Genomic DNA, 18,056 nt, shown 5'->3' on the forward strand with positions numbered 1-18,056 from the left:
ATCTCAGCCTGCATTGGAACTCAATAGGAGGTGCACAGCAGCTTTGAAAAGCCAGGCTGCTTCTATTTAGGTGCCTGAACATGGCATTGGGAGAATAACTGTAGGTGCCCATGTTTGAAAATTTTGATCAAAGGTTCAAACTTTCCTTTCACACTATAGATCTGAGCAGTGTGCATTCCGTCTACAAGGGATTTTATTGTTCATTGTCACCATTTTGAAAAGAAAGAGACAATTTACTTATGTACTTAAACTTTATTTCTTCATAATTACAAGCTACTGTTAGAATTTTTAAACAAAAGGAAAGTCTATAAATAGAGGCTAACCCCATCTGGACAAGTTTTTAAAAGCCAGTTAAAACTTCATGAGTAATGCCATTTAGCTCACAGCAGTGGTTTATTGGTAATCTTCAAATAAAGGTACTGTAGTCAGAGTCAGTAATATGAAATGTAACATCAAATGACTCAAAACTTTAAATTCCACACAGGAAAGCATGAATATATATAATATATACACATAATATTGTATTGGTCCACTGAGTATACATTTTTAACAAAAGATAAGAATCTATGTAGTCCAGTTAAGCATACAATATGCAAGATTAGTGTACAGTTATTACAAAGGTTGTATAGATAAGTTATGGATATTTAATACTTGCAGGAGGTTCTTTAAGTTACTTTCTTTGAGCAGGTGTTGCAAATGCTCATTTCCCAGTGCAAAAGAAAAGTTGTCCAAGTCAAGTCACCCATTTTCCTGAAAGAATGAAAACTACCCTCTTCAAAAACCCTTGCAGCAGCAACCCTAAGTAACTGGAACACTTTAAACAAACCAAAGCATGACAATGAGTCATCCCTCGCTTCAAACAAGTTTTTGTCTTGAAACACTTCTAATCTCATGGAGAAATACACCAAATTAAAAAGTGCAAGAAAAAAAACCAATTTTATGCTGCTGCAGTCCAACTGTATGTGTACGGAGTGAAAGAAGCACCATTTGGAATGACTTAAATGAATCTGATATTCTGCAGAATGGATTACATTTACACAATAGGCAATAAGTTACTTTCATTAACATTTTATCAACCTACTTTGACTCAGTGACCATAAAGAATTATAAATCAGTTCTTTTTTTTTTATTAAGGTGCAACTATCAGTTGGCATTCAATAAATTACATGTATAGAAAAAGACTGTTGTATAAAGTTAAACTATGCCTTTATGCATCCTACTCTTCTCTATCCTACTTCAAATTCAAACTCAAATAGCCAGTTTAATTGTATATTGGCTCAATTAGCAGTGGGGCTTCAATTTGAGTAATTTTGGCCAAAAGTAAATCAATGTGAATTATCCATTTAGTTGTTCTGTTACAACAAAAACCCACCCAGAATATGTGATCTGTCTTCCAACCTCATGACCATGCAAAAAAATTTAAAAAAAAAAACAAAACTAAAAAAAAAAAAAAAAAAGTTTCAATAAGATATACAATCTTTCCCACTTGCACACTGAGTATTATCAATTACATTTCAAGTCCAGCAGAACCTTCATTAAAAAGGAAAATATAGGTATACATATAAAATAAAGCACTCTACAGTTCCAGCATTACTAAAGTCTCCTCTAAAAAAGTACAAAAGGTTTCAAATGACTAATGACTTGACAGGAAAGGGTCAGTGAGGCTGAGTAATTGCCATGTTCATCTTCTGCTCATTCACCAGCTGCTAACAGATTATACTTAAACTATAGTCTGGTTGCCTGCATTATAAATGGATTTATTTACAGGTAGGAAATGTGCTTTACTTTCCTGAAACATGTCTTCTGGGAGAGTATAAATGCTAAAATTAGCAGACTATTCAAGTCTAAAAATAACCTAAAATGGAATTCAGCAGAAATGTCCACACACTTTTTATATAGGAATATATAGTAAAAGGCTCTAGCTTCTTTATGAGACACCACACAGTCTATACAGGAGCGAAAATGTTCTTTGTTAACATCTCTTTTCTAAATGACTCAATCCCTTCCATATATAAGGAAACAAAACTGTACACAGTGGGTACAAAATATATAAATGCAGGCAGTCACCTTTATCTTCAATACTATGCCCCTTTCACCTACATACTTTCCAAAGGAATTTTATTGGGACAATATTTGCTCATCTTTGAACGTCAGTCTTACAGAATTACAAGTGTTCATGGAAATATCTTTATCTGCATCACCAGAATGACAACCAGTTTCTTTAAGGAGATGAAGGGTCTGCCTTGTCTTTCTGTATTACATAAAGACACTTTGGTGTCCTGGTTTTACAGAATAAAAATAGCACAGGCTCTAAGAAATACACATGGGAGTAGCACTCTATTAGTTGTCTGATAAGCTTAACGAAGAAGTTTAGTAAATTTACAAATCAAAATGGGACAAAAATATGAAGCTGAATATCCAATCACATTTGCAGGAATTAAAAACCTTTTCTACTTCCCTGTTCATAGGTAGCTTTTGATTAACGTTTTACATAGGTTAAGTATTCAGGAAAAAGGACACAACAGTTGACCTGACTGTTATTCTAATCTTCATGCTTCTGAAATTTCAGATTTACTGAGTGCAATAGCCAGCTCCAAGTCTTCTTGCTCTTGTTGTTTTAGTCTTGCAAGTCTCTCTTTTTCTTCTCTCTCACTTTCCCTCTTAGCCCATTCAATCATGTCTTCTTCAGTAGGATACTGCGATTTTAAAAAGATAAACATATCTGGACTTAAACAGAATGTAACTGCACAATTCAAATCTCTCAGAATTTTGAGGGCATTTAATCTGTTCCAAAATCTTTTATGGATTTAATATAGATTTAGAATTTGGTTCTGTGCTGAAAAATGTGTTTGAAGATTAGCCTGGTACAATTTCATTTGTGATTTAAATAAGAATTGCACTAACACAATCATGAAGATTAACTGTTTGATGAAAAATACTACCTGTTCAATTAGCACCAATTAATACTAGTTTAAAGGTACAATCAGCAGAACACTCTGGCCTATGCAAAGTGCTCAAGCACATGTTTAAGTTTAAGCACATGAGCAGCCCTATTGAACAAAACTGAGTCCTAAATTTGGACAGAGAAAACAATCCTACTGCAGCAATCACTGTAAACTATTTTTAGACAATAAATCCTATATTAGACTCAGATGTGAACAATTGGTTGTCCTTCATATACTGTAGAGTACACTTGGCACTGTGGGACAACTAGCTTTATCCTCATTTAACAGTGTGGTGTTCCTTTAAAGATATTTTTCTCAGTGGCAGTGACTGCAGAATGAACTGTGCAGCTGGTGTCACTAGAAAAATGCTTCTGCAGAGGAGTACAGTAATAGCCAAGTACTTCTGCAGCTGCTAGCCTGGCTTGAAATGAAAAAAAGGGGAAAGGAGTGCAAGATAAAGGTGTGTATATGTGTATGTCTGCAAACAGAACATGAAGTGAGCTGCACAAATATTACAGTAGTGTGATGTCATGATCCCGAATAGGAACAGGAAGTAAGAGCATATCTTAAATACAATACAAAAATTAATGCCAAACATGCTTCTATTTAGCATGCAGAGAATGCAATACAATTTACATAAAGCCATAAATATTTTAATAAACAACCTAAACTAAACAAGCTGTTATGAGCTGCCATTTCTAAACTTGCGATTTTTATGAACACAATTTGAGAAATGTCTTGATTCATTTCTGTAGCCCATACTCAAATCTCCCAGAAACTGAAGGAAACCATTCCAACCCTTCCTCCCATTCCCCTGCCGAAGAAAATAATTTGAGCAAGAAGAGCATTTTAAAGATTGCAATGGCCATAGTACAAGCAGCACAACCCAAATGATCACCACAACCTGTCAATTTTAAAACTGGAACAGGGTTCACTCAAGTCAAGCACACAATTTACTAGGGCTAACTAACGACATTAAAAGCAACCTGACTAGATTAATTCAAGTATAGCTTGCTATCAGTATATATAAATCCACTCAAAAAGATATGAAGGCTGGAAGAGAAGCAAAACCTGCCATGATTCATACTTGCGAAGCACAGAGAAAACAGCTTCATACACATAGAAGCATGCTCAAAACTTTAAGTTTGCTCTTATTGCTTGGGCCCCGGACCTTACGTGAAATGGATTCCTGGCTTTCAGAAATACTCGTCATTTTTTAGTTGTACTGTATCTGACCTGAATTTACTAACAATTCCAAACTCACTCTAATTCAATTATACCCCATTAATTTATATTTTTACAACACCAACCTTATAAAATTATCTATTGTGAAATATTGAGATTAAGACTGTGATCAAGTATTTTAGAGATAGCTAAGAGAAAACTTTAACAGGACCTTAATTTTATTTTTAAATTGTGTAAGGATAGCATTACAGCATATGTATGATTTGAACTTGTGCATATTTAAACATATTATATAGTCTGATGTGATGGATGCCAACTAGAACACCTCGACAATATACATAAATTATGTGATGACTGCTTTGTAAAAGCCAGAAAACCTTCAGGGAATACCTTAACACAGTTATGCAATCAATAAAACCTGAATACGAACAATATTCTGCATTGTTCCATTTTTATCTTGAAGAATGGATTATACAACCTTAATTACAAGCTTCATGTGTTAAGACATTTTATGTAGGTAACTGCTCTAAAAATATTTTGAGTCCTTTAGCAGTTAATTATAGCCCTTATGAAAAGGGATTACACAATTTTGAGGGCTAATTTTAGTAATTTTAAAATCAATCTGAAGATTTTACTAGGATTGATTATTCCAGTAATTTTTTTAAATGTTGCCTCATCTCAAGAAACAAAAATATAAACAAAAACTACTTACATCACTGAAGTTTGCAAAATTGCTGGTGTCTGTCTCTTTACCAATATTGTTGGGAGCAAATGGATCACAAAATAGATCAGCTTCTTGTTCTTTGGGAATGTCACAGCCTGGGAAAGGCTGAAATGGATCATTGAGTTTAAAGGAATCTAAAGAATCCAGTTTGTTGATAGGTCTTTTCCCTGGATCAAAAATAATCTAAGTCAACTCAAGTGACCACAAAGATGGCAAAAAGTGTACACTAAGCCAAAAAAAACCAAAACAAAACAAAAAAACCTCCCCCCAAAAACAAACACACAGAACTACTTGGATCACATCCTCTACTAGTGTAAATCAGCTCTGCCAGTTCACAATAGCCAAAGATCTGGCTTCAACATTTAGTTCATAATCAGATATGGATTAGCCTACAAGTGGGTTCAAGACTTAAGCATACTGTCCATTTATTAATTATATAATACTACCCTGGGAAAGAACCCCTAAAAAAGGTTAAAACAATTTATAGACAGCATAGTTCTGGTGTTCCCCCCTCCCCAATACCAATTATCCATGGAACTCTACTGACATTCCTTTTATTATTTTATGGATAAAATTAGTTACTTGTACATCAAGGTAAAAAACATTTTATTGTGAACATCTGCAGAGTTCTGATGTTCTTTTGATTTTGCTGCCATCTGCAACTTCTCAGATTTTCACAAACAATATGAAGGAGGGTAACAACAAGCATTCAGATGCTAAGTGCTAACCCTTTTTTATTTTTGCCTACATGGCGGCAAATATATCAGAATTAGATCTGTCTCTCACCCATCTTGTTCTCTTTATAGCTTACAGTCAGCTCTCAATATTTTTGAAGACACTGACCCAGTTCTTCCAAGAACTTCCATCCCATCACACATTTCCTCTTCTGTATATGTAATCAGTTCACAGTGGTAGCAATGTGATTCTAACATCTTTAATTGTTTCAGCTGTAATATATTTCAGCTGGGGAATCCTTCTGTTCTGCAGCTGATTTTTGAGGCAGATCAGGGCCAACTACTCCATTTAGAATTTACTATTGACCCATCTAGTAGTACCATTTAATTGGTTTAAATCTACTTGTTTATTCATATTCAATTTACTGTTTTAGGAATCACTGGTGCAAGTTAGTCTCAGATAAAATGTAATCCCCTAAGGATTATGGACGTAACTAGTTGACTTGCTTTTATCCATTGGGGAATATGTAATGGTTTACACTGTCTTATTTTACATTCCAAGGTTACTTCCCAAAGAACGTTTTGGTGCCCACATACACTGACATTCTATTATCTAATAATGCAGTCCCTTGAGTTTTCTTAAATTATCACAGGAAAAACAGTCACAAATGAGTAAATTTCTTTGCGTTAAAGAGAAATTAATACTTGCAAAAACTTGGCGTACACAAGTCTAAATCTGGTGTATTCCAAAGGCAAAAAAATTCCTTTTCTAAAGTATTGTGAGTCCTAGTATCTCTCTGATAGGGATGATTTATCTGTATCCAGAGAGGAGGTGAATTTCATCAGAGGCAAGGAAATTACCCTAGCACTTTCTCCACAGTTCAATAGGGAATTTTAACAAGGATTGTCCTGAAAGCCTTCTTTAAGCACTTCTTGGTTTTGAGCCAACCCCAAATGTTGTTGCTCCTTTTAATTTTTTTTTTTAAATTAAAGTAGATACAAGCAAAAAAAAAAAAAGTGGCTAAAAAGGCAGTTTGCTAAGGCAAGAAAAAAGGCTGAAGAGGAATTATACATAAAGCTGAAGGAAAATGGCAGAAAATTGTTCTTTGCGGTGACAAAATAGAAGGAAACACAAGATATGAAGAAATCTTTACATGTGAAGGATGGGAACCGTGTGGTGACTAACTCTAAAGATGTTAGTAGAGATATGGAAAAATATTTTCTTAGGCTGTTATATGAGAAGAGAGAGTTGCAAGTGCAAGCATCACTGATAATTATGGGGGAGCAGTATCTAACAAAATTTAATACCAAGGTAAAAAAAAATAAGATGTCTATTATAACTAATATACTAGGCTTTCTTAAAATTAATACCATGTTACAGTGGTTGTAGCTTCTTTAACTATGCTCCTTCTGAGGTATGGGGAGAGGAGGGGGGCATGGTCCAGTGTTTAGGGCATAGGACTGGGAGTCGGGAATCTTGGGTTTTATTACTAACCCTTCCACTGAATATGCTACATGACCTTAGAAAAGTCACTTGGATGGAAAGAGATTGAGTTTCTCCAACGGTGAAATGGGAATAAGGATAAATACTTTTAACATTTCTTCAAACGAGGAGACAGTATTGAAAACTAGAGACTTTCAATGTACTTAGACAAAAGTGGGTAATTTTCTTTTAATAAAGAACTTCATAAAATTTGTGATATATCAACAGCCATTTAAAGCTCTCTGTAACCACACTATTTCCCTGTAGAAATTTGAAATTATTATGTTTTCTACCTTTTTCCAGTTCCTTGCTCTCTCCAAACAAATTGTTGACCTAGAATCCATGGGGAATTTAACGTCAGTGGAGCTGTCAGCAGTACCGGGGCACGGTTCTCTCATATTTTGCAAGTTCCTAAATACTTTTATTTTAGTCCAGTAGGAAATTCAAACCATGTTTTCTTACAACCCTCATATTATTACTCAACTAGCAATACAGAAGCAGATGAACCAAACTTCAATGAAATCTCAAGTATTAGTTCTTACCAGGTGGTGGAGGGCAGGGTCTTGTAGGAGTTCCAGTCTTGGGGGGCAAAGCAGGAGGAATATCCTCATTTTTAACTGGTGGTTCCTCAAATACGTTTTTAGTTATGACCACATTATTTACAGAGCCTGATGTGGAGGAATTAAAGGGATCTTCATTGTTGGCCTATTTTTAAAAAAGGAAAAAATGCTATACTATATTTATTACAATTTTCTTCAGCCATAGTGAAATTCTACTTCGCCCTCCTTTCTTCCTTAAAGCCATACTTACCACAATTAGAAAAAACAGTGAAGATGCAAGCAAATCAGGAAATGTGGTCATCATTTCTCTGTGGTGCACAATACTATTAGTATTATTAATTATTTATATTATGGTAGCGCTCAAATGGCCAAATCAGGCCCTATTTCGTTGAATACTGTACAAACAGAGAAAAGAGAATCCCTGCTCTGAAAAGCTTAGCATATGGAGAATAGCACAGCATGCTCCATAAAGATGATTTGTTTGATCATGTGACAGAGGGAAGACAACTAGTTCAGAAAACAGTGCAAGGTGCCTAGGTTCACAGCAAGATAAGCATACTGTCCCACAGTTATCACAGCAGTCCACAATATAAGGAAAATTAAGGGTTTATGAGACAAGTGGCAGCTCAAAATGAAAGTACAAGAGAGAACCTGAAAATTCCACTAAAACCAGCAGAGTGTCCTCAGGTTACTACCTGAAGAAATAATCTTAACATACACAAATGATGAAGATACCAGGTTAATACAACAAGTTTGCTGTAAAGTAAGAGGCCAGTGCTTGTGCATGGGAGTGAAACAGAATTTGTGACTCAGGACTACAAAAAGCTACAAAGGTAATCCTGGCACCAGCTTCTCTGTCTAATCAAACAATCCCTCTCATGTACCAGTAACTCACTGTTAGAACTCATGCAGAGCACATGAGGAGGCGATGTCGCTACATAAAAGACTCCACTCGCTGATCAACATGGAGGGTTTTTTGCATCGTGATTAATGAATACAGTATCGGGGCATGCAATTAGTAGATTCATTCTCAGACCCAGAGCTAGGACACTAAGGCCATTCCTACACTAAGACAAAGCGTGTTTTTAAAAATAAGATCTCTAACATATTTTAAAATCTTTAGGTGAAATCCTGGCTTCCAACTGAGGTCAATGGCAAAACTCACACTGACTTCAATGGCCAAGATTTCATCCCTCATGTAGACCGGGCAAACCAGTCAAATACGTTAAAACTAAAGCTTGCTCTGTCTACGTTAGGATTTTGATACATGTTAGCAATTACATTTTAACATACACCATTTTTCCCTCCTCATGCATACATACTCAAAATGGACATTTGTATGGGAACTAATTAAAAAAGATCAATGGGACTAGTATCCACAGCAGCAAACAACTGAGGCAACTACACAATCAAACAAGCTGAAGTAACTGGCCTGTGAACTAAGAATAGGAGAGATGTGATAAAGGTTTTTAAAACATTTTCTAACATGGAAAAAAATAATTTACTTTTAATGCTGCAACAATCTGAACGGCTACAACAAAATGTTTACAACAGCATTCATCACAGGGGTATTTGCAGGGCATGTTACTGTAACAACCTCCTTCAGGAAGGCAACCTTTGTCAATTTTTATGGGGGAGTAAAAACAGAATACCAGTTGAACAGTTCTATAACTGAAAACACTTCATATTATTTGTGTTTCAGTTACTGCAGCATTTTATGCCTTTTCCACATACGTTAATCATTTCAGATTACCTTTGACAGTGTGCTAAAGTCAGCAAAACCACTTCCAAATGCCTCGTTTCCAAATAGAGAGGAAAAGGGATCTGTAGCTAAAATAAGCAAAGAGAACAAACAGAACAGTATAGAAAAGCGAAACGTTACATTCTGTTTCAGTGATTAAAACAAGAAAGGCATGTGTCATGTTTAGTCCAAACTATATAACCATGTAAAGAAATATACAAAAGGTATAATTGACTTTCAAATAAAATCTCTTAAAAAGGTGAATGCTTTTATTGCTTGAGTGGTTTCAGTAGAAACATTTTTACTTTCATAAAAACAGCAAATGCTATTTACTGATATGGAATAAACACTCATTCCTCTGGACAGACAGTTTTTTCAAGCAATAGCAAGGAGATATTCCAGTTTTCTATGCAGAGAAAGCAGAATCCAAGTCTATCAATGGAAGTACTCAAAGCTAAAGCATGAAGCTCTGTACGTTTTGCAGCAAAATATTTTAACACAGAAAATGGATAGTATGTTTATTTTTTTTTAAAAAGCAAGCTTTCAGTGACTTTTCTGTGTGGAGTAAAATGCCTTACCATCAGTATTCTTCACCTTGAATCTCCCTATCCCTTTGGATTCTCTAATTCAACAGTCTTCTTTTCACATGTTTGTACTTTGAACTGGGCAAGTGTGGCTGGTTCAAAGGTTGCATAAGATTTAACATTTATTTGTAGTACCCTCCCTCATGTGCTTCCCAGACTGCAGTTAAATTGGACAGACTGGCAATGTACAATAATTCCTAGATAGGGGTGTGTGTGTGTTTAAATATTTCTGCCCTTCAATCCTCCTCCTCCTCCTCCCATATTGTACTTGTGCATATCCCCACACCTATAGTGTACAGTATTTTATATTTGCAAGTACCCCATATGGGAGAGAATTACCAACAAGCAAAACAAAATCACAGTGTTCACCAATGCTCAAAATAATTTGATGAAGCAAAGCTATTTTATTTTAGCTTCTCTAATATAGAAATCTCTCTTCACGTTGCTTAAAACGTAGATCAATACATCAAAAGCTGTGATCTGACTGGCAAATGTGCTACACCTAGTGCCAAAACTCTTGAATCGAGATATTTGAGTTAATTTGCTAGGGCTGAGCAATGTCTTCACAAAGCCAGTCTGAATTTACATGCAGGTGATGACACTGTTTAAGGGAAGTTCATACATTTATACCTCTTCTAGCACACTTAGACAATAAGGAAACGGTTAGTAACCTTTTATTGTAATTGCTCTCCAAGATATGTTGCACACAACCATTCCACTATAGGTGTGCAAGTGCCCTGTGCACAGCTAATGGAGATTTTTCCCTCCGATCGCACTCTGCTGCCTTGCACCACTATGCACAGGTGTAACGGGCAGAGCTGCCCTCAACGCGCCACCTGGATAGACTCTCATAGAGAGGGGAAGGAGCGAGTGTAGTGGAATGGACATGTGCAACATCTCTAAGAACAATAGTTACTGAAAAAGGTTAGTAACTGTTTCTTCTTCGAGTGATTGCACATGTCCATTCCACTGTACGTGACTCTCAAGCAGTTGGAACTGGAGATGGATTCAGTTTACTTGAACAGGGGTTGTAGAACAACCCATCCAAATCTGGCACACTCCCTAGATGGATAAGAGAGGGCACAGTGAGAAGGAAAAGTATGGACTGGTGACCAATTTGCCATCTTACAAATGTCTAAGGTGGGCATACAAGCCAGAAAGGCCAGGGAAGTTGCCTGAGACCCAATCGAATGGGATGCGTGGGGGAGCGACATCACATGAGTCAATCAGTAGCATAAACAAATACAGCTGGATATCCAAGCAAGTATCCTTTGGGAGGACACTGGATGGGCCTGTAGTCTGTCCACAAACTCAATGAACATTTGTGTGGAAAACCTAAACAGCCGAATCTAATAAAGGTAAAAAGCCAAAGTTTTTCTAACATCTATAGCATGAAGCTTGTCTTCACTTTTATTTGAATGAGACTTTGGAACGAAAGCTGGTAAACAAACTGTGATGTGAAAACTGGAAGCCACTTGAGTCAAGAATGTCAGGTGAGATTGAAGGTAAACCTTATTTTTAAAGATGGTATGGGAGTTTCTGATACTGAAGTTCGCAATTCCTCACTGTCCTGGCCGAGGTAATAGTAATCAAAAGAAACCACCTTTGTAGAAAGGTGTAACAGAACAGTTCGCCAGCAGCTCAATAGGGGGGGGGCCATCAACTTTGCTAGAACTAAATTTAAAGTTGCACAGAGGAACTAGGCTGTGTCTCTCTGGCTGTGATCTGTCCAAACCCTTCAGAAACCTCATAGACATAGGATTGGGGAAAAAACGAGTGGTTATCCACAGGATGGTGGAAAGCTGAGATACCTGCGAGGTGAACTCTGATAGAACTAACAGCGAACCCTTGTTGGTTTGGAAACAAGAGATAGTCCACTGTATGCTGAACAGGAGCCCAAGTTGGGGAAAACACTTTTCTATCTGGACCACATGGAGAATCTTTTCCATTTAGCAAGATAAGTAGTCTTAAGTAGAAGGCTTTCTTCTATTTAGACTAACTTCCTGCACTCACTTAGAATAACTGTGTTTGGCCTTTGAACAAGACCTTGGACAGGAGCAGAATTGGAGGGAAGGAATTCAGCAGACCCTTCACCCAGAATAGCGAGAAGGCATCTGTCAATGAATCCAGCCCATGGGCACACTCCGGAACAAACAAACAAACAAAAAAAAATCTGTTGCAAATAGGTCCATTTGCAGAATCTCCCACATCTGGAAAATGGACCTGGCCACATCCGGATGAAGAGACCACTTGGGGTAACTTGTGAATTACCTGCTTAAGTGATCAACTAGAGCATTCTGGACCTCTGTAAGGTAAGCAGCTTTCAGGCTGATGGAACTGGTGATGCAGAAATTCCAAAGCAGAATCGCCTCTTGGCATAATTTCGGTCCCCCTCTTGTTTGTTTACATAGAACATGGCAGCTGAGCTGTCTGAGAGCACCGACCCTTGATAAGCATACAATTCAAACGGATGACCCGAGGCTCCCTGACATCTCGATCTTTAGATCTTGCACAGACCAAAGACCTTATGTCTATAAGGTACTGACATGAGCTTCCCAATCTAGAACCTAATGCATCCATGCCTAGAGTGAGTGTCTATTGTGGAGAAGCAATGGAGACCCTCATGCAAACATACAAGGTTTTGTCCACCAGTCCATGGGGGACAAGACCTGAGTGGGTACTTGAATCACCATCTCCATATGACGACAAGCCAGTGAATATACCAAGGTGAACCACGCTGAAGTTTCCTGAAGAGCAGCCTGGCATGCTGCACATGTAAGTGCACGCTGCCATATGCTCTTGAAGCTTGAGGCTGTTTTGTACTCTAGTGACAGGACAAGTTGAACGTGTGGCTCGATGACCACGTTGCAGCCCTGCGGATCTCCTGTGTAGAGACATGCGCCAGGAACGCTGCTGAGGCGGCCTGCGCCCTTGTGGAGTGTGCTGTCAATGTCGGGGCTGGCACTTTTCCCAGGTCAAAGCAAGTTCTAATGCAGGACATAATCCATGATGAAACCCTCTGGGACGACACTGGGAGAACCCTTCATTCTGTCCACTACTGTAAAGAAGAATTGGTTTGATTTACGAAACGGTCGTGCCCTCTCGATGTAGAATGCCAGTGCCTGCCTGACATATAGGGAATGGAGGAATCGTTCCCTGCTATTGGTGTGTGGTTTGGGGAAGAATACTAGGAGGAAGATGTCCTAGGTTGTATGAAACTGAGATACCACCTTAGAGAGGAAGGCCATATTGGGATGTAGCTGGACCTTGCCCTTATGGAATACCATGCATAGGGGATCGGATGTCAGGGCCTTGAGTTCAGAGACCCTGAGGCTGAGGTTATTGCGACCGGAAATGCCACCGTCTACGTGATGTAGAGAAGCAAGCATGTTGCTAAGGGCTCCGAAGGAGGCCCCTTCAACCTGGAAAGCACTAGATTAAGGTCCCAGGCAACAAACCTGGGAGTAAAGCCTATCCAGACCCTTGAAAATGGGTCACCAGAAGGTTCATTGGGAGATGAAGACAAAGACACCCTGGGCAGTGCTCCTGGCCCTTCGGATTGCAGGGGTCTTCCTGCATGGGGACGTTGTGTTCAGTGCCGGGGTCATCCCTGGAGTGGATCCCCATGTCCCTCTCTGTATCTTCCTTGGGACCGATCTTGGTACCCACCTCGCTGCTGTTTGGTGACAAGTGGTCTCCGGGTGGTGGAGGAGCCAATCTTTCCGAGGCAAAGGACTGAGGGCCTCTAAGGTAGGACCCTGACCCCTGGTCCTGGTGGTATACCCATGGTGTCCAAAAGAGCCATCGTACAGGCATCTGCCACAGGGCCCACAAGAGGGGCCTGTCCTGCCTCTTGACTGTACTGGAGCCACTTCAACCGGTGCCAGCTATGATGGGAGATGTATGACTCCACCTTGGAGTCCGATGACTGTCACTCCAAATGTGGGGACCACAGCAGTGCTGAATGAGATGGTGCCAGAGAGCAGAGCTGTGGAGAAGGTGACCAGTGCCTCATCATGGCCGGTTTGCCTCTAGATGGCACTGCGCTTCACTGCAGTGCCAGATATCTTACCACTGGTCCTCTCCCTGGCCTGCTGTGACATCATGATGATCAGGTCTCTGGCTGCCTCAAATGTGTCTGGAATGGAAGGGAGATCCAGTTTGTCCACCTCTCTCCCCCTTGCAGGGGAGTTCACAGGCTCCAGACTCAATGGACCCCTCTGTGGGTCCAGAGTCAATGGTGCTGCCTTCCATGGGGTGCGTGCTGCGTGCCCCGGCCCAGAGCACGTACCGCCACTGTCTCTCACCGTTGATCTCCCTATGGGTGACCACTCTCTATCAGTTTTCTTGTGCCTCTTGCACAGCACTGGTGAGTGGGAGCAGTGCCGGGCTGACATCGATACTGGTGAGAGGCAGTGCCAAGGGTCTCTGGGCGACGAGTCCTTCTCGGTGCCGCCAGTTCCCTATTTGAGGGCAGCACACTCCGCACTTAGGTGCTAGGCTCCAAATGGTCTGCGGGCTTGAGGGCATAAAGCTGCCTTATGAGGAGGTGTGTCAGTCTGACCTTTCTCTCCTTGGTCCCTGGACAGAATCCCTTCCAAATCTTACACTGATCTGTCTGGTGGGATTCTCCCAGGCACTTCAAGCAGGATTCATTGGGATCAACCCTTGGCACAAACTTGTGGCAGGTCCCACATGGTTTAAAACCCTGGGATTGAGGCATGTCCTGAATCCATGGTGGGGGGGGTCCCCCCCAAACAGAAAACATAATTAATAACTAACACTAAACTAATCTAGCTATTTACAGGTTTTCAATGTTCAAGACAACTAGGGAAACGCCTGCCGAAGCAAGAGAGAAGCGTAGCTCCAACAACCGTCACAGGCAGTAAGAAGACACTGAAGAGGTGGTGGATCGGCGAGGCCCCATATACAGCGCCACAGAGGTGTGACGCGAGGGGGCGCCTAAGCCGACCCGACGGGTACCGCAAGGCAAAAAACCTTCTGACAACTGTGCATGCAGCATGCACACACCACACACCTGCTTGGAATTGACATGAACAAGCACTCAGAGAACTGAGGGAGGTTGGGAGCAGCTCCACCCTTTACACTTGGGAAGTGGTGCAAGGTAACAGAGGGCACTTGCGCTGCCCTGAGGAATACTGCAGAGGGAAAAATCTCCAACAACTGTGCATGAGGGATGCATACACCTACAAAGGAATAGACCTGTGTAATTACTTGAAGGAGCAACTTTAGATACAGTGTAGCTAGGAATAGTCTAGAATTTAATGTTATAAATTCACAATCAAGTAAGTGTTAATATCTAGGAAACGAGGCAAGAATAAAATGGATTACAAATTAAAATTTAAAAAATGCATATAATCTCACTTTTTACCTAGATCATTTGGTGCAGGAATAGCTGTTCCACCAGGAGCAAAAGGATCATTTTTCAGCGTTTCTACCTAAAAGCAAGAAAATTCCTTTGAGAGGGAGACTTGATTTCTGGTGCTTGAAAAAAATTCCCAACAGTCCCCTATCCCATCTCTAGCAAAAAATTGAGTTTCACCTCAAAATCAAAATATGGTGTCTGTTGATCAACGATGTCAACTTTTATTTTGCAAGATGAAATGTTAACATTTAGATAGCACCTTTACGCAGATTGCATAAGTGGCTAAGCATCACAACATTCCAAAATATGTATGTTGGATCTTCATTTTACAGATGAATGAACAGAGGCAAAGAGATTAAATGACAAACAAGATCACACAGCAACTCTATGCCAAAAGATGGAAATAGAGCCTAGATCTCCTGAATCCCACTCCTGTGTGTTAAGCAGCACCTGACCAATGCTTCCTTGAAAACAGAACTCAGGAGTCTGACTTCTAATCCACAACTCTAGCCACTACTAGACCATGTTGTTTGTAAAACCCTGATTTATGACTGTGGGGGCAGGAGACAGAAACTTAAAATATTGTAAAGTCAGGGTTTTAAATAGCAAAGTTTTAGTCCTGTGAAGCTAAATTCCCACAAAATTGAGGAGAGCGTCTGCTGCCTACACATCTCAGGAATAAAGTTCTGGACCATGCAACCTCAAGGACACAAGTGACCTTTAGTTAAACTAGCAGTTTCAATTAACTGAAATTCACAACATCGGTGTTTCAGGATTTTCAGCAAAGTTTACTTAATTTTTTTAGGGAGTTATTTTCCAAAAAATGCAGAACTGAGCAATGAAATCTTCTTAATATTTTACATCGTTTTACATGCTTCTCCCGATATCCACTATTTTCTAGTAGAAATTTGACTAGGAGTAGCAATTAGCAGATGGCTGTAAATGCAGAGTTAAAAAATTCTAAAATAAAAATACTAAACTATTTTCCAGTGGAAATTAATACTTACCAGCACTTATCCATGCACTACCCAAAATACCCAATACCTCATGTGTTTGAGTGTGTCCAAATACACAAGATCATCTTATTTAGAACTATTAGTACACCTCTCCTTTTCTCCCATCAAACTTACTGTGGGATTATTGCTGTTGCCTGTTGTGCTGAAAGGGTCAGTGTCTGTAGTCACAAAAGGATCAATGGAGGATTGTTTGAAAAAACAGTCAGCTGCAAAAGGATCTGAATCTTTGAAGGGATCACCATCAAAAGGATCTGAAGAAAAAAATATAATGGACTTGTTTAAAGAACATTTCTTGTAAATATTTCCTGCTCGCTATTTTTAGATTGAAATCTTAAGAACAAATGTAATTTTGTACAGCTTCCTTCATATTACAGCAGAGCTCCAGCTCCTCTGTAATTAAGGTTGGTCATCACTTTCTGATTAAAGGCAAACTCCGCTAAGTGCTCTAAAATCCATATGCTTACTCAGATTGTCTTGAAATTTGCTGTGTCTCAGGGAAGAGAGGTCCACTGAGCCAGGCGTTCGCTAAAGAGGCCTCCTAAAAAAGCTTTTTACAAAATCTGAAAATCTACTTTTTTGGTCCACACCTGGGGCTCAAACCAGGGTTCTGAATGATCCTCTATAAACTGACCTCAGGCACTTGGGATTTATCTCAACTCGCGTATGGCACCAACTACCTCTTTCCAAGGTTATACTGATGTTAGTCAGGGTAAAGTTAGGAAAGTAGCTGGACTCAAAGGGAATTAAATGTTCATGTGGAGCAAGACTAGGGCTCTGCTGAAAAAACAGTGTTTGCAGTCAGCACATTCTCACAGTAACTTTGGTGGCTCAAGTGGTCATAATGTGGCCTGAGCTGTACTTGTGTGCTGCAAGTTTATACCCTACCCTTTATACCTTTGGGAAATGTACCCTGAGTTATACAGCTATTTTACAAGAGGTCTAACTTTTTTCAGGGGGCCTCTTCCTGAATCCCCTTTTGTGCAAGGATCTGGGGAGCCACTGACCCTCTGCAGGTTTGAGCACCTCTGTTCCTCCATATGAGCCAGCATCTTTGAGGGGAGCAGAGCTCCTCTTCCTGCCCTGTGATATATGGGGCTCAGGCGGGGTCTGAGCCCCTATTCCTGACCCCCATGTGAGCTAGGATTTTGGGGGTCCTGCCCCTGTGGGTGGGAAGCTGAGAACAGGCATGCTCCACACATGCACCAAGCACTCACTACTTAGAACAGCTATGCTTGTTGCACTACACAGGCTCACCACCACTGATATTGGGGAGGGGGGAAATGAGAACACCTACTGAGATGACTGGAATAGTTCACATATCTCAGAGAGATTCTTTCCGGCTGTACTCATCTCCATGAGACATTGTCATTCAGCTGAGAACATCTCATTGCAATGAATGAAGGGGCCACTTCAAATCTTTCAGCCTCCTATACAGCAGATGAATGTATAGACTTTCCCATACATTAGGCCCAAATTTGAGGTAGGGACTTTGTCTTCAGTCTCCTTCCTTTGCCTGACACATGCACTTCAGACAGCCCCACCACTCCTAAGCCACTCCAAGCTTATCAGGTGCATAGTATGAGAAGGAGGAGGTGGAGCTGGTGTGTGTGTGTGGCAGACACAAAGCAGCAGAGGTGTGTGTATGGGGACAAGGCCTCAAAAGCAATGGGCTTAACAGAGGAAATGTTGGGACGATTTAGAGCAGTGGTAGGGAAATCTGAGCAGTTGGGGGAAAATATGGGGTGGTCAGAGCAGGGA

The 18,056-nt window shown here is 39.9% G+C and overlaps 1 protein-coding gene across 2 annotated transcripts in view; it reads right to left on the reverse strand.

The window, feature by feature from the left end:
* Nucleotides 1–232: 232 nt before the first annotated feature.
* EPS15 (epidermal growth factor receptor pathway substrate 15) overlaps nucleotides 233–18,056 on the reverse strand; it is a 99,077-nt gene continuing 81,253 nt past the window's right edge. The window contains exons 20-25 of one of the 2 annotated variants that reach the window (XM_067535410.1): nucleotides 16,413–16,549; nucleotides 15,289–15,355; nucleotides 9,325–9,401; nucleotides 7,554–7,716; nucleotides 4,843–5,021; nucleotides 233–2,696 (exon numbers count right to left, since the gene is read on the reverse strand). In XM_067535410.1, coding sequence (XP_067391511.1) covers nucleotides 2,550–2,696; nucleotides 4,843–5,021; nucleotides 7,554–7,716; nucleotides 9,325–9,401; nucleotides 15,289–15,355; nucleotides 16,413–16,549 — 770 coding nt within the window. In that variant the 3' untranslated portion in view covers nucleotides 233–2,549. The remainder of the gene's footprint in view (nucleotides 2,697–4,842; nucleotides 5,022–7,553; nucleotides 7,717–9,324; nucleotides 9,402–15,288; nucleotides 15,356–16,412; nucleotides 16,550–18,056) is intronic. The other variant, XM_067535411.1, reaches the window with a different exon arrangement.

This window comes from Emydura macquarii, unplaced genomic scaffold (genome assembly GCF_026122565.2).
Source record: "Emydura macquarii macquarii isolate MOO-44397 ecotype Brisbane River unplaced genomic scaffold, CSIRO-AGI_Emac_v2 contig_3506, whole genome shotgun sequence".
Classification (NCBI taxonomy): domain Eukaryota; kingdom Metazoa; phylum Chordata; order Testudines; family Chelidae; genus Emydura; species Emydura macquarii.